The sequence below is a fragment of the Ammodytes marinus genome (assembly GCF_949987685.1).
Source record: "Ammodytes marinus genome assembly, chromosome: 10".
Lineage (NCBI taxonomy): Eukaryota > Metazoa > Chordata > Actinopteri > Uranoscopiformes > Ammodytidae > Ammodytes > Ammodytes marinus.
Window position 1 is genome coordinate 7,789,644 of NC_137214.1, and position 15,846 is coordinate 7,805,489.

At 41.5% G+C, this 15,846-nt stretch overlaps 1 protein-coding gene across 1 annotated transcript; it reads right to left on the reverse strand.

Annotated features, from left to right (window-relative positions):
* Positions 1-8,954: 8,954 nt before the first annotated feature.
* On the reverse strand, positions 8,955-14,586 carry LOC307257031 (regulator of cell cycle RGCC). The gene is made up of 5 exons (XM_080036148.1): positions 14,474-14,586; positions 13,268-13,432; positions 12,173-12,253; positions 10,927-10,989; positions 8,955-9,579 (listed from the first exon to the last, which is right to left on the reverse strand). The coding sequence occupies exons 1-5, from the start codon at positions 14,493-14,495 to the stop codon at positions 9,572-9,574; spliced, it is 339 nt and encodes a 112-aa protein (XP_079892274.1). The 5' UTR covers positions 14,496-14,586; the 3' UTR covers positions 8,955-9,571.
* Positions 14,587-15,846: the final 1,260 nt, after the last annotated feature.

Genomic DNA, 15,846 nt, shown 5'->3' on the forward strand with positions numbered 1-15,846 from the left:
CAATCATCTTTTATTTCCATGTGAGGAGAAAAAAAAACACACTCTTGACAATGTTCTCTTCTTTTCCCCGCCGCAGAGTATATAGACAAATCACTGGTATATTTTTCAGGTTTTTTCCTAACGCATAGCATCATGCACTGCAGCATTTTATGGTTACGACATATATATATATATATATACTGTAACACATGTTTCACTACAAACCTATAGGCCTGAATTCAACAAAACCAATGGTCTTTGAGGCCCCCTATATACATCATGGTAAAATCTCCTTTGTTTTTCCAGTGTCAAATGTACAGATTACTAAAGATGCCCTGTTACTTCTATGTTTATGTCCATAGAATGTATTTATAATCGCGCAAAAAGAAAACATGGAGTTATCTAAATAAAATATCTATTCTTTCTGTATCTTATTTGTGATTCTCATGAATATAGAACATGACATCCATTTCCTGTTGGCGGGAGACCAAGCGGGCCGGGGGGGGGTGGGGGTTTGGTGGTATTACTGATAATAGGGTTTTGTGTTTATTTTTCATCCTACAAAATGATTATGGAGAGAGCATGGCAATCCAGGGGAGCGTCTCTGTAAGTGCTGCCTGTATTTGAGTGCACTCTTCCTAACTTCCTTTTCTTTTTTAAATGACACATCATTTGCATTAAAGGTTAATGCTGTAATAGTTTATTGTTTTTTTATTATTATCTACAAATCTCACGCACGCACACACACACACACACACAAAAAAGAGACCATCGACGACGATGAATTTATTCCCACTAACAAGTCCTTACTGTGCAGCCACAGCCAGATGTAACATATGCCTCAGTGCCATTGAATTCACTGTCATCAAAAAAACATTAGAAAAGCCAGAGAAAGAGAGCCAAACGAGAGGCAAACGGGTGCATTGGGTGACATATTATGTAATTACAATGAACACAGACTGTGGAGCTCTTTCTCCCCATTGCTCGTCAAAGCAGCAAAGCAAGGAGCCACCATCAGTGAAGTGTGCCCAACATGGAGCTACAGTATACTGTCCAGGGGAAGTACTGCTGCAGTAGAGCTGTTTTAAAAATTATACAACGGTATGGCTTTTTTTATGTGTTTTTAATGGTTTTTGAATGACGATGGAGTTCTGTGGCACACAGAGGCACACTGTATGCTACAAGCTCTGTGGCTACATAGACAGCACTTGTTAGCAAGATCAATTTATTGCTGTTTGCTTGGGGTCTTTTAAGGCGAGACACAGCAGGTGAATAGGGGAAACATTTAACTAATAGATAGCATCATGAAACCTAGCCAGGTAATGACATTGAGACAATTATTTTGTGTGTTTCAATATAAAAGTTTTAGAAGAATATGCAAATGTGGCTATATCTAACTAATTATGTAAATAAAAATTGTGTGGGCTCTCCGGTGGCGTAGTGGATAGAGCGCGTACAGCGCGTACCATATTGGCTCCGGCCTTCGTTGCAGTGGTCACAGGTTCAAGTTCGACCTGTGGACCTTTACTGCAGGTCATCCCCCCTCTCTCTCTGTCTCCCCATTTCAACTCTGTACTGTCAATTAAAGCTTGGAAACGCCCAAAATATATATATATATAGTCTATATGTTTGTGCCTGCTGTGTCTCACGCGGCATTTGATCGTTCAAAAAAATAGAAAAATAAATACATAATCATTTTGGTGCTCAAACATGTGTAGCAGCATTTCAAGAAAGGATCAAGCCCTAATTCAATGCACTAATCAATAGTTAAAGGGGTCTGGTTTGCTTTCTTTTTTAATGGAGGTCCAGTAAAGAACAGTGTGGCAGCCTACCGTAGTTCATCTAGTACAAGCACCAGACACCTGCCCCCCCCGGCCTAAAGCATGCTGCCTGTCTACTACGTAATGATCTGCCCTCTCTGTAAGATGGATGGCCTGGAGATAGCACCGATGCTGTTGAGACCAGAGCCTGCATGCTCATGGTGTGTGTGTGTGAGGGAGGTAACAAACAGCAGGCTACAAGCACACTCTAAGCTTCTTCACAGTACCTAGCCTGGTTCCTGTCCAGAAAAAAATACTGTTACTACCAGATGCTATTTGAAGGCTAATTTTTTTTTTTCGTCTACTATTTGGTCCAATTCTGATGGTGAGATGGGAGAAGATGTTTCGTGGCATGATTCATTACTTCTAGGACGTTCCATTACTCATCATAACTGCTATCATAATTCACAGCATTATCTGGAAAAGATTCAAATGCTATTTTGCAAAGTATTCCGAGGCCCAGGAGCAATCTCTCAGTTGCATCAGCTTGGGTTCACCATCAGATGGCAGTCAGTCCACTAATGCCTTTTTTAGATGTCAGGGTTACTGGTGGCAGCAGTGAGGTTGCGTCAGTAGGAGTGTGGTTGTGTGAACTCGCCTGCACCGCACTGCTCTAGTCTACAGACTATATATACAGAGGACTCCCAGAGGACTTCCCGTAAAAAAAAAAAGTCTCTTATCACTTTTAGATCACATTACAATGACTTTCAAGTGGCACCAATTTGATCGTAATCTAAGGCTAATCCAGGCTGCCGGGCTTTTTTTCTGCAGATCTTTCAGAGATCAAATACAATGCGAGTTTGACTTTAATATCCCAGCTTTAGACCAAAAAAAAAATCTCAACCGTTTTTTTTTTTCTTCAGTGCAATACTGGAAACGTCCTTTGAAGTTAAGCCTATATGTGCCCCGAGAGGAAGAGACATTCATTTGTCAGAGATTCACAAAATGTAAGTCCGTGTGTAGTGAATTGTCCAATTCTTCTGACAAATGAAATACAGTAGATGTGTGCAGGGCATTTTTTTACCCAAATAGACACAGATAATGTTCACACACTTATCACAAGGTTTAACAAAATGTCTGACCTAATAACAATTTTAATTTTTGAGTTCCATGATAACCTTGAAATATAAGTCCATTTGCCTCGCATGGCCTGATTTAAAACAGTTATCAAAAATTGTAAGATGTCAGCTATTCGAGCAGTAAGAAGCCACAAATATTTCACACCACTGAAATACATGGGAAACTCCCCAGCAAGGCCTTGTTGGTTTACCACGGGCAATTCTTTCAAGTTCTATACTCTTGGATCTTAAAAAAAAATGTACACAAGTCTTTTGGATCTGCTGAAACTATTAACACCATGGAAACCCTGCTTGACTGACAGCTTACTAGCTTTGTACATTTCAATGTGAAAATACAATTTATTTTCCCCCCTGTCTTGTTTTTACTCTCCTCTGCTTTCTCACCAGTGTTCAATATAGAACTTAAAGTGCTTGAATTGGACATTATTATTTTTTTAAATAAGGTAATGCAAGAATTGAGTTAGGCCTTATAATATTTGAGCTCTTTCATGTTTTTTTTTTGTCTGATTGACTTTCGGTAATGAATTCTAGTAAATTGCCTGTCTGAGTTGAAAGAGGAAGGGTGAAGTATGGCATGGCGTTGAGAAATCCCCCCAGTCGGCGATGATGTAATGGCTTTATTTGAAGTCCAAGGGAAGAGGCTGCTGCCGTGGATGAGTCACATTCTTTGGGAATGAAATCCCCTCCAAAAAATGTAACTCCACTGCTTTTTTCCTTTTCCATACAACGCGTTCTAAAGGGAGTCAGGGAAATGTAATGGCCATAGGCTGAAACTGGTGATTTATGTGACAAGCCATTTAGAATGTTTCCACCGAGAGTATAGTGATTTGTTTTGCAACCTAAATGAGTTGACTAATGCATATTTTTTTCAAGCTCCATTTCACATTAAGATCCACAGAGCGATTACAGTTATTAATGTGTCTGATTCCCTGAAAGATTTGTTTACACCAGTCATTGTTTTGTAAACACAGCAACAAAAAAGAACCAGCCAATATGCTTGATTATGATAAGTAGGCAAACACACAAAAAAGGCAGATTTTTGGATCATTGAGATAAACTTACTCAAATAGCACTCAAATTAAGCAATACCAAAATAACTCTTAGGGGATCTATAGCAATGCTAGCCGCTCTGTTGGACTGCGCTTTAGACCTTTTATAATAGGCTATAGCTCCATGGCTAAGGCACAGCTTATGCTCATATCTGCATTTTAACATGTTCAGAATGATAATCTGTTTAGTTAGTTTCAGACATTGACTTGCTGCCTTCGTTAATTAGCACTAAACAGAAAGTGCATCTGAGGCTGACGTGACTGTCATTCTCTGTTGAAGAAATGAGTCATAAGCAATGTACTGGACAAAGAGAAATATTTGGCCGATGAGGATGTGCCTTGACTAATCTGAAGGAGGGTCTCCAAGGTCATTGACATTCATGTGTGGGGAACAACAAGGTCTGTTGCAAAAGAAAAATGTCATTCAAAACTAGGAAATGTCAACCCCAGAGGAAATGTCAGGGTATCACCAACGTCATGCTCTGGTTACTGTGAATGGCTTGACATGGCTTGTATGGCATGTCATCCCATAGAGCAGTCACGTGCAAAGGTGGGGTGTAGGGGTTATTCAGAGTGCCTTAGATTAATTGTTTTAATCTTTATTCAAACCAGTGTATTTAACTGGTCAGATGATGGGACTTCCACCTTTGTGCTAAGGTTTCAAAGGGACTTTTGACTGGCTCAGGTGCCCCTCTGGCTTGATCTTATGGCAAAAATTTAACTTGATTTTATAACTTAGGCTATGGGGAAAACACATGAGCCCCTTCTAAGCCCCAACTTAAGAGGCGCTCTGTGTTGCCCCTGCAGGTCAAATTATATTTGAGGGGCTGTGTGTGTGTGTGTGTGTGTGTGTGTGTGTGTGTGTGTGTGTGTGTGTGTGTGTGTGTGTGTGTGTGTGTGTGTGTGTGTGTGTGTGTGTGTGTGTGTGTGTGTGTGTGTGTGTGTGTGTGTGCGTGTGTGTGTTTCACCAAATCTGAGAAATACTAGCATGTCTTGTTGGTTTACAAAGAGGAGGTGCCCCCTTTTTTATTCATTTTCAGCCCCTGCCTCTTAGAAAGTCTGTGTACGCAACTTCCATAATGGTTAAGGTATTTCAGTCAGAACCAAAGTAATGGGCGCACCAACTCACACAGAGGCAAGCCGCTATAGCATGGCTAAACCAATGCAGTCTGTAAGGATGTTGTATCGTCAGTAGTATAGTTGGTGCTGCTGCAGATCAGATCATTGTTTCCCGCCCTGTTATCTCACAATATCAAAATACATTTGTCTAACAGTATTTACGGCTCACGTTAACATCTAACACCACTTTGACATGGTGTCATACAAGAGAACAGGAGAGAGAGAGAGAGATATGAGAAAGAGAGAGGTTATTTCAAACAACACCGTCGACTCCTTTTCATGGCTCCAGCTCTGATCGTTCTGCCTTTGGTGAGTTTCTGCAAGAAATACAAAGCAGTGATCTGAGTCCTTGATCCATGCAAGGGCTCAGAGAACGGCTTCGGTTATATAAGAGCCAGAATCTGACACAATTCAGTGTGTTTGTGGGCGTGTGTGTGTGTGTGTGTGTGTGTGTGTGTGTGTGTGTGTGTGTGTGTGTGTGTGTGTGTGTGTGTGTGTGTGTGTGTGTGTGTGTGTGTGTGTGTGTGTGTGTGTGTGTGTGTGTGTGTGTGTGTGTTAGTGTCTGTGTCTGTATGTGTGTGTGTGTGTGTGTGTGTGTGTGTGTGTGTGTGTGTGTGTGTGTGTGTGTGTGTGTCTTTCTGGGTGTGTTTTGGGCGACTGGGCCAGCTAATTCCTTGGGCGAGCGTTGTTAGCTCTGGACCATTTGCGTCTCTCTCTCTCTCTCTCTCTCTCTCCATCCCTCGGGGGAGAAGGCCAGATCACAGAAGAAGGCGTGCTTCGCATGCTGCTGCACATCATCTCGGCCCCCGATAGCCTCTTCTGCCCAGCAGCCCATATCACCGCTTCATTTACCCATTGTTCTGATAAAAACAAGTGTCTCCTTTCTCCGCTGTACTCAATTACATCTTCATTAGCCTGCTAACTCGCTTAAAACCAACCCTGCAGAGATGTCTAAGTCTGTGTGACATTTATTATCCAAGATGCTGATGTAGTGTAGATGATGTATATAGGTTAGGGGGTCGAAAGGAGTATAGCGCAACATATTTATTACGTCTTCATCTCTCAAGACCATTCGCTCTCTCAATCAGAGCATCAATTTATTTTAATTTAGCCAGCTAATGAAGTGGGTTCATTCATCATTAACATTAACTCTGTCTGTTATCTAAACAAGGCGACTGGCATGACATATCGGCCTCTTGCTTTGGTGCGCTGCCAATCAAATTGCCCAGTCTTGAGGTAATTAGCTAAACAATGGGGAGGTGTGTGTGTAGACAGGCTGATATATTACATCTGATCCCGATTGAGGAGAAAATCTAATAAAAATCATACATCATAATTAGCGGCCGTGGTGGACTTGTTTTTCTGTGCGCGCGCAATGGAAATGACAGTGTGGATGACAGTGCAGGTAAGTGTGGCATGCAGACGGGATGCAGAATTCCAGATGGCAAACTATTACTGCGCTGTTAGAAAGCCACCTTGGGACACACACAGTACACAAAAGAAAATGATTCCAATGGAATGCTCAACGCTGTTCAGTTTTGTCTGCGCCACACCGTCACATTTCCTCGCCTTCGGTCTACGAAAACAGGATGGTGTTTTGGGAGGGGGAAGTTCCAACTTTGTTTGTTACTATACTCTGCTGACTGAACAGCTGTGGCCTCAATCAGTCATCTCCATGCCTGGCTCTTAAGTGGAACAGACAAACACAGGAGGAGCAGGTTGCACTGTGTACCGCCCCTCTGTGTGTATTTCCCTATTGTTTGAACAATACATTTTCCCTTTCGGTGTCTTTATTTATGCTCCCCACTGTTCTTCTTGGCTTTACCGTAAAGGCACATTTTTATGCTCATTTGCTCTCACTTTACCACACACACTCACAAACACACATGCACGCAAGCACACACAGCGTTCACACAGCAGTGGACCTTCTGGACAAAGTGTCCTCTAGTGAGACATAAACAGACAAGGAATGCCTTTCCTTCCTTCCTTTGACCATTCCCTCACTGCCACTGATATGACGTCAAAAAGCAGATCTCCAAACACAAGCAGTCTATTCATAATACATCAGCAGGGCTGGTTTATGGATGGCTGGTCGTATCAAGCAGCTGTCCGGAAATTTCAAAGGAGAAAACAGTGAGAATTCAATAAACTGCTGGTCCCTAACATCTCTGTTCCCAAGAGGATCAAACTTTACCTTGGTTTGCGTCACCATGAAGTCAGTCTTGCAATGTGCAATTACAAAAAGAGTGGATAGTGGATACATATTTCAGAGATTGTTGACTGTACAGGGCTGTCCCAGACTTAAGAATTTACAAAGTTGAATCTGACTGGTCCAATCTCTTGCCTATATTGAAAGTTGAATCATGTTTTTTTCTTCTTGCTAATTGATCCATATTCTCATGTGCGACATTGCGTTGCATTTTTTTCCACACCAGACAAAAGGGTTGAAACACCCAATTACAGTTTGTCTTGTTGACAGAAGAAAATGTGTTGTGACTTAGTCTACCATCACACGCACATTAAGGAGATTGATTAAAAGCTCATGAGTTATTTTCCAACTGTATAATAGGCTGACATTAACGCCTATAACACAATATGGATGTTTTGGGAGAAACCAAGCAAGTCCATTTAAAATCAGACATTGAGCACCCCCTAGCCAGAATGGAATGATCCTAGTTTCGTAAGCAAATTTTTAGACTATTTCAACTATGAGATTGGCAGTCGAATCGGACTACTTCAATCGAATGGTGGACCACTAGTTGACTGTTGGTTGAGGTTCCTCAGTCAGCCTCTCCCTCAAGCTAAATCTGGCATTCCTGTCAGCAGACTCAAAATAATTCAGCACCCTTCAGCTGGATTATAACGCTGATGTCACTCAATGGAAAGTCACAAGTGAAAAATCCAAAATTACAACCAAAACCGCAACATTCACTTCCACCTTGTCTGTTTCTCATAGCAATGAGGGTTGCTTTGACAACGGGGAGGAGAGACATTTAACAGGTGACTATAAGGTAGTAAACCTACAGCTGGATGGATGGATGGATGGATGGCTGGCTGGCTGGCTGGATGGATGGATGGATGGATGGATGGATGGATGGATGGATGGATAGATAGATAGATAGAGAGTGTACACAAACATAATGTATATATAAAGCTACATTTAATCGTGTTCCATATATAATGCAGAGAAACTGCTGGCTTTGCTGGCCACATCCCATTCCATACACACACACACACACACACACACACACACACACACAATGTTGAAAGCCTTTCACTTTCTTAAAAAATACCTCCTGACAGTGCTGACAGCGAACTATATTCAGTGTTCCTACACCTTCATACTATCCACTAAATTGACTGTTGCTACTGTCGCACACACACACACACACACACACACACACACACACACCACATGTCTCAGGAGCCCTTCACCCCCCATTCTTCTCTCTTAGTTCCTCCACTTCCTGTATGTCTGTTCTGATTGCACTGTGAGAGTTTCACTTCTGCAAACACTCAATCAGGAAACCCACACATGTAGCCCAGACGCCACGTGAGGACAGATTCATAAAGGAAGTGCGTCAGTTTGCGGCGCTGTGAGAGACAATGCTCATTTAGACTATGTGCTGTAATCCTTCTGTGGGGGCTACGACCATGTTATAATTTATTGCCACCAATCCAAGGTGAAATGAGCATCTTAGAAGCTTCCAAGCTGAAACTTTATCAAACATGCATCTGACTGTGTGTGTGTCTGTCTGTCTGTCTGTCTGTCTGTCTGTCTGTCCTTTTATCTATCTATCTATCTATCTATCTATCTATCTATCTATCTATCTATCTATCTATCTATCTATCTATCTATCTATCCATCTATCCATCCATCAATCTAAAAACAGAAACGTAATACAATATTCCATCAAAATTTGGCTTTATTTACATGTGCATTCATCTGTACAACAAGTTATGTAAAAAGAAAATTAATTAAAAACTGTACAGTGGAGACTTGAGCACGTAAAAAAAAAACATTGGATATTACACAACAGCAGATCTGAAAAACTAAAGTGCCATTTGTAAATTTGAACCAGACACAGATCAACCTCTTTTGAGAGAAAAGAATATGGCACTGAGGATGTAGAGCCCTTTACTTGCATAACACTTATGGGATTTTTTTTTCGATATTCTAGACAGTTTTTTTTCCCCTCTCTCTTCCTGAACAGATGGAAGAGCTTTGTCTAGTGTCTGGAAATGTGTCACACATCTTGGATGGGGCGCTGCAGGGACTGGCTGGCCGCGGCAGTGTTAGCCAGGAGGTCTGGAGGTGTTCTTGCATTTTGGATTGTAATGGAGAGCCCTTTTAATTCCTGATGTTAACCTTCTCTGCCCCCCGGAGCAAACAGGAGAGCACTGGCCCTCCCTTCAGATCTGCTCTGGTGTGGATGTGCCTGTCTGTCTGCTCGCCCGTGTCGCCCCCGGCCTGCTTCCTCTACGTGGCTCGCTTCCCCCCCCCTCTCTCGCTCTCTCTCTCTGCTTACATGTCTGCAAAGGAAAAAGAGGTAGAGAAAAAGTACAAAGCTTAGGAGCCAGAATACGAGAGCAAGCACACGGGCATGTTAAGCCCTGGGTATCATTTTTGGCATTTTTGTCCAAGGAGGGAATTTTTCAATTTTGAATTTGGCAAATCAGTAAGAGTTTTTTTTTTCTTCCAATTAAAATACCCCGCCTCCAGAAATTGCTCAAAAAATATTATAAACAAAAAATTTCCCACTTTCTATTGGGCTACATTTTTTAATCATCTTCAGTCCTGATGAAAACTACCAAATATGCAATTATTTTAAATGCCAGTTTGATAACATGATGGCACTGTTTTTATCTATGAAAAACTCAAAATAATAGTTATTTTCCATATAATAAATGTTGGGCGGCGCCGGCTTGGGGATTCTAGTTTAATTACAGTTTTTCGATATGTCAAAGATTAGAGACAACATTGATTTTGAGGCATTATTAGTTTTTTCTGTGGAAAATACCAATATTTATTTATTTTTATTTTTATTTTTTTTAAAGCAACAGTGACATCATGTAATCAAACTGGCCTTTTAGGAGTAAAAATACTGAAAACACTAAAATATTTGATAGTTCAGATCAGGACAGAAGTTGATTAAAAGACAGGAACAAAAATATTTGTATGACATTATCATGCAAGTTTTTGGAAGAGGCCATTTTTGTCCTCAATGTCCTTTAACTTTAGGGTAGTACATTAAAGTTATGCTAGAGGGTTAACACACACCTGCACACACACACAGACTAATACATTTGCCTTGTAAAGATAAACAGGGCGCTACGATTAATATGTAACATTAAGCCTCTCTGCGTCAACACCACTGATAAGAATGGATGTATATGTTTTGTTCTCTGTGGTTTGTGTCCGTTCACAGAGGCGTGTGCGTGTACACGGCTAGGCCTCTGAAACACCACTGCTCTAGAGCAGATAGCGGGATCATGATGCTCATGTAGTCAAGTATGCTATTACCACTAAAGGTTGTGTAGATAGTCTCCCTGCAGTCCCCTGACATGGCATTTACACACAAGAGGTGCTCAGAGATAAATGGGGGATGTGTGTGTGTGTGTGTGGGGGGGGGGGGTTAGTACAGGCTAGAAACAAAGTGGCTCCTACAACCGACTCTTCTCTACTGTTTCACAATGTGTTAAAAGCACTCTGTCAATGTCTCTGCCATCATGGCCTGCTGGCTTGTGTCAGCATTGGTGCAAAAATGACTAAAGAAAATATAGGTTAATGGTGTGTGTGTGTGTGTGTGTGTGTGTGTGTGTGTGTGTGTGTGTGTGTGTGTGTGAGGGGGGGGGGGTGTAATTCTCTGGAATACATACCTGCAAGTTCCTGGTCCAGCATGTTGATAAAACTCTCCAGTTCGCTTGTGTCTCCGAGCTTGGCTGCAGAAAGAGGAACAGAGTGAAAAAAAGGAATTTGAGAAACTAAAGAAGTTGAAAGAAGAAGAAAAAAAAGCAGCAGTGGAACATTTTTTGTGGAGAAAATGTGGCTCCGTTCAGCGGTATTTCCTTCTGGAACAAATGCTGAAAACTCATCTAGGTCTTTCTCAGCATTTACACGTGAGCCAAAGTGCTTTTGGACCGGCAAGAAGCTTTTTCACATTCTTCTCTACAAACTGAGATAAAACTGATCTTAAAGGCCTATTTCACTGGTGGGAATATGAAGGTGTATTGAATTCTGAGATCCTATGTAGTATAAATGTGCAAAAGAAAATTGAAATTGGTTCATCCTAGCCTGAGAAAAGGCAGAAAGAGTGTTTTATGGTCTCACTGTCTAACCCTACATTTCTCTTTCTGTGACATCACCGGTGAAATAGGCCTTTAAGCACAAAGGGACCTCGACAGCTCGATGGATCCAGGTATTCTGTCTGGTTGTATCCATTGAGATTTAAAGGTGGACTCAGTGATTTTGGACAAATTGTTGTCAAAATTACTTTTATACAAAATCTGTGAATATTTCCTCGCAATCCACTTCCTGTTCGTACTGTGTGAGAGCTGGAAAAAAAATCCAGTGTTAATGCAACGCCCAGGCTCTGTAAACTAGTATGTAAACAAGGAGGACACCGTAGCAAGAGGCGGGTTTACAGAGCATAGGCTGTGTATTGACACCAGATCTTTTGTCAGCGCACACACACAATACTGACAGGTAGCGGGTCGGGAAGAGATATAATTTTTTTTGATTTTGACTAAAAGTGATTCTCTAGAACGGCTGATTACACCTTTAACAGTAGTCTGCATCTGCATGCAAAATGCATAGTACACCTCTCCTTCATTTACACACACCTGGGCTAGTCTCCTCACTACATAAGCCCTGCAGGAGGCTTGGAAACGGTGGGTGTTGAGAGGGGGGGGGGGGGGGGCGGTTGGCACGTCAGTCAAAGCGGCAGGGGCTTTTGTTGTGTAGAAACAAAAGAGCTCCAGGGCCTAATGTATAGGGTTTTTTTGTGTGTGGCGGGGATAGTGATCAGAGCAAAAGGTGATGGTGATCGCTATAAGAACGAGGGGGCTATCTGGATGGAGATGATGGGCAGTGTTTAGTAGTAGCAGTAGCAGGCCTATACTATACCTTTGGATGCCAGCGTTATGCCTGCTGTGTGGAGCTCCTCCTCGCTGGTATTCAAACTGTTTCCCAAAGAGGCTTCACTGCCTGAGGGGAGAGAGAGAGAGAGGAGGGGGTGAGTGAGTGTGCTGATAATAAACATAAGACAAGCAGTATAAGGCCAGCCCATGCAAATGACAACACAAGAACAATAGCAACGATTGTAAGCAACACAATGAACGGGTTGCTACGTTATGACAGGAACGTGCGGTAACATGGAGGTAAACACGTGTAAGCGGTTATCGACTCCCAAGTGTCACACTTTGAGAGACGAGGTGAGACAAAATACCTTGATTAATACTGACGCATTGGGAGCAGGAAACACTGTTAGTTCATTTATCTCATAACCATCGACAAACTTACAACAGCAGCAGCAGGCAACAACCAAAACAGACGATGACAGAATAGATGGGCTACTCATAATCACAATTCATTCCAGTATACAGGTTCATATTATCATGAACAGCCCCTTTAAAAGGTGGAATCAGCAACTATGGAGAATGCTTGTTGTCAAAATCCCTTCTTTGTCAAAGTCAGTGAATACCTCCCCGCGATCCGCTATCCGTCTGTACCGTGTGTGCGCTGAAAAATATATTTTTGGTATTAATACGCAGCCTAGGCTCTGTAAACGGGCATGTTGCTAGCTATGGTGGCCCCCTTCGTCTTGATACCCTATGTTTACATACCCGTTTACAGAGCCTAGGATGTGTATTAACACTGGATTTTTTTTCCAGTGCACACAAAGGAAGGATAGTGAGGAGAATCGCTGATTTTGACAATAAAATGTGGGCTTGACAACAAGAATTCTACAGAAACTCTGACTTCACCTTTAATAGAGATTGTGTGTTCTTGTTCCGCTCATTTCATGCAAATGAAAAGTGTCATGCTACAGTTGTTTGCTGATTAAGGTACTCAACACTAGGCAACCCCATTGGGACTCCCATACAACCTCCCTCCCCCTGGAAATCATGCACCATGATAACATACTGTATTTCCTTCCCCCATACACTTTGAACAGTAAGCCAACATTGTCTCTCCATCACATTAAATGTGGTCACTCACTGTAGTCTGAGTCATCCACCCCGCTGTCCTCCCCCTGCGCCGTGCGGCTTTTGGCCTCCTTCAGTACGTGCTGGTAGGGGTGAGGTCTGCTCTGACACGGGGCCTTCAGCTCCTCCACAACATCCTGGAACTCCTGCAGCAGCTCGCCCAGCTCCAAGTCCAAGTCTGTGTGTGTGTGGAAAATATGACAAATCACATGACTGCACACTCAGGGGAAATGTTAAGATCTTAAAAAAAAGGGAGTCGGAGGAAGTTCTGAAGTTCCTTTTTTTTAAGGAAAGTTTAAATTCAGTGTATTGGGAATGTTTTTGATACAAAATGAACAAACTAACATCTCAGACATATTGGAAATTACAAAAATACAATAAAACTGGCTTAACATGAATTTATCATAAAAGCTGATAGCAGAAAAGCTGCAGTTGATGTTTAGGTCGGTGTAGCTGTATCACATCATTTAATGTGTGGAAAAAAAGCCTAAGAGCTCATAAGGCTTATAAAACATCCAACAGGCTGTAAAACACCAGGTGTGATAAACAAACATTACATTAAAAGTGGAACTTGTCGACTGTGGGCTGCAATAAAACAATATGTTTCCCATTTCTTTAATAAAAGCCCCGTCATAAAATAACGGATGCAGCACAGGACGTAAAAAACACACCCACAGTGTATCACAATGCTATTCTGTTTGGGTTAACATGAATACATCAAAGCTTTAACCATAGCATATTAAGAAATAAATAGTAGAAGTAGTAGAAGAAGCAACAACGATACAATTCCCTTCAGGGACGAATACATTATCTATTATAAATTACATCCACATTCAAAAACTTAAATGTTTGGTAAGTTATGAAAGAATGCAGCCTTCAATAATTAATAACAGAAATGTGAAAAATAAACTAAAAAAAAAGTGTTACGTAGCCTGTCTAAATAAATAAAAAATGCTAATATTTGCCATTTAGCCTTGGCAAAACATAGCAGCAATGTGAAGAATGGGTGGCTACACCATTTAAACAACTAACTCTCTAATTGTAACTTTGCTTTGTAGCCCATCAACAGGATGTGCTATAAAAGAAAAAGATTAGACCCCTTTGTAATGTTAAGTTAAAGCCTCTCTGAAGGCATTATATACTGTTAGTTATAAACCTTTTATCACCATCACTGTATCATTTAAAACTAATGGCTCAAGTTAGTCGTTGTTGGACTCACCTGTGGAAATGTCAGAGGACATGCTGGAACAGTGAGAAATAAACCGACAGTCTGCTGTGTGTGTGTGTATTGGGTTCAGAGCGGGGTTTTTTAAGGCTGAAAGAGCGCGACTGTACTTTTTATTGTAAAGCCCTTCACACACCCTCTGCGCAGTTTATAGCGGCCCGGGCCAGCCAATCAGCGTGCTGCAGAGAAAGCCCAGATGTCTGCTGCTGCTGCTGTGGCTGGAAAGAGTGGGCGGAAAAGTTCAAAAGAGAAAAAAGAAAATAAAAAATCATAAGCAAATGAGCGAGACGGAATAAGCCGTTACGTAATAATGTCGAGGTTTACAGTAAGCCTATAGTAGCCCCCACAATGCTGTAAAGGAGAGAGAGAGAGAGAGAGAGAGAGAGAGAGAGAGAGAGAGAGAGAGAGAGAGAGAGAGAGAGACCGTTTAGTAGCCTATTCATACGGGATTTATCCCGTTTTCTTTAAGCTTGCCACAGTAGAACCTTGAAGAGTCATTCTGAACTGAGTGAAGCTCTATTGAAGAACAATAGACAGTGATCATCCGCGGATGAAATGCACGTTGTTAGGGCCTTGTCAGTCACGCATCATCCTAACAATTTTAAATGTTTTTAATTTTTATTTATTTTTTTAACTTGGAAACATAGCTTTTTATAGTGGGAATTCCCACTATACATTTCACTCAGGGTAGGCTAGACTTAGGCAGGCCCTACTTGAACAAAAGGTCTCTCCTCCGCGCGACAACTTCTTTGACTAATTGAATTGTGCTGTCGGAGGTGCAGTACTCTGAATGCCGACAGAGGCCGCTCGAGAGCAATGTCGGCTGAAACTCCCATAGAGCAGCTGTTCAAGTCCCAAGGGCCATAGGCTGTTATGTAATGATCAGTGAAGTAGGCTTTGCACGTTCACCAGTAGTAGCATTCTGATCCTTCACGACAGTAAAGGGAATAACACAGTTAGTGTAAACTTACTCAAGTATTAAACATATTCATGATGCAAAATAGTCCCTTAAAGAGATTAGCCTATTATCATTTGGTAGGCCTATGTTATAATTCATGCACATTTATGTTAATTGTTTCATGTAGCATTGTAATGTTGTTGCTATGTGAGGTGGGACTTATTGATATCCTGTGTTTCAGCTATGAAACTTCATCATATTTAACCATGGGATTTGAATCTAAAATCTAAATCTATAAAGTTATGTGTCAGTAAAGATTAATAGTGCAATAAAGAAGTACAATTTTTCCCAATGAAATGTACTGCAAAATGATAGTTGAGTAGCAATTTTGACCTGATGTTAACCTAAAACTACCCCTTTAGATCCATGTGTTTTCCCCTTGTGAATGCAGCAAGACACAATAAGCATT

Coding starts and splice junctions, on each gene's coding strand:
- LOC307257031 (XM_080036148.1), bottom strand. CDS start 14,495: ATGTCCTCTGACATTTCCACAG. Junction 12,254..13,267: donor GGTGGATGACTCAGACTACA/GTGAGTGACCAC, acceptor CTCTCCCCTCAG/GCAGTGAAGCCTCTTTGGGA. Junction 10,990..12,172: donor CATAACGCTGGCATCCAAAG/GTATAGTATAGG, acceptor CTCTTTCTGCAG/CCAAGCTCGGAGACACAAGC.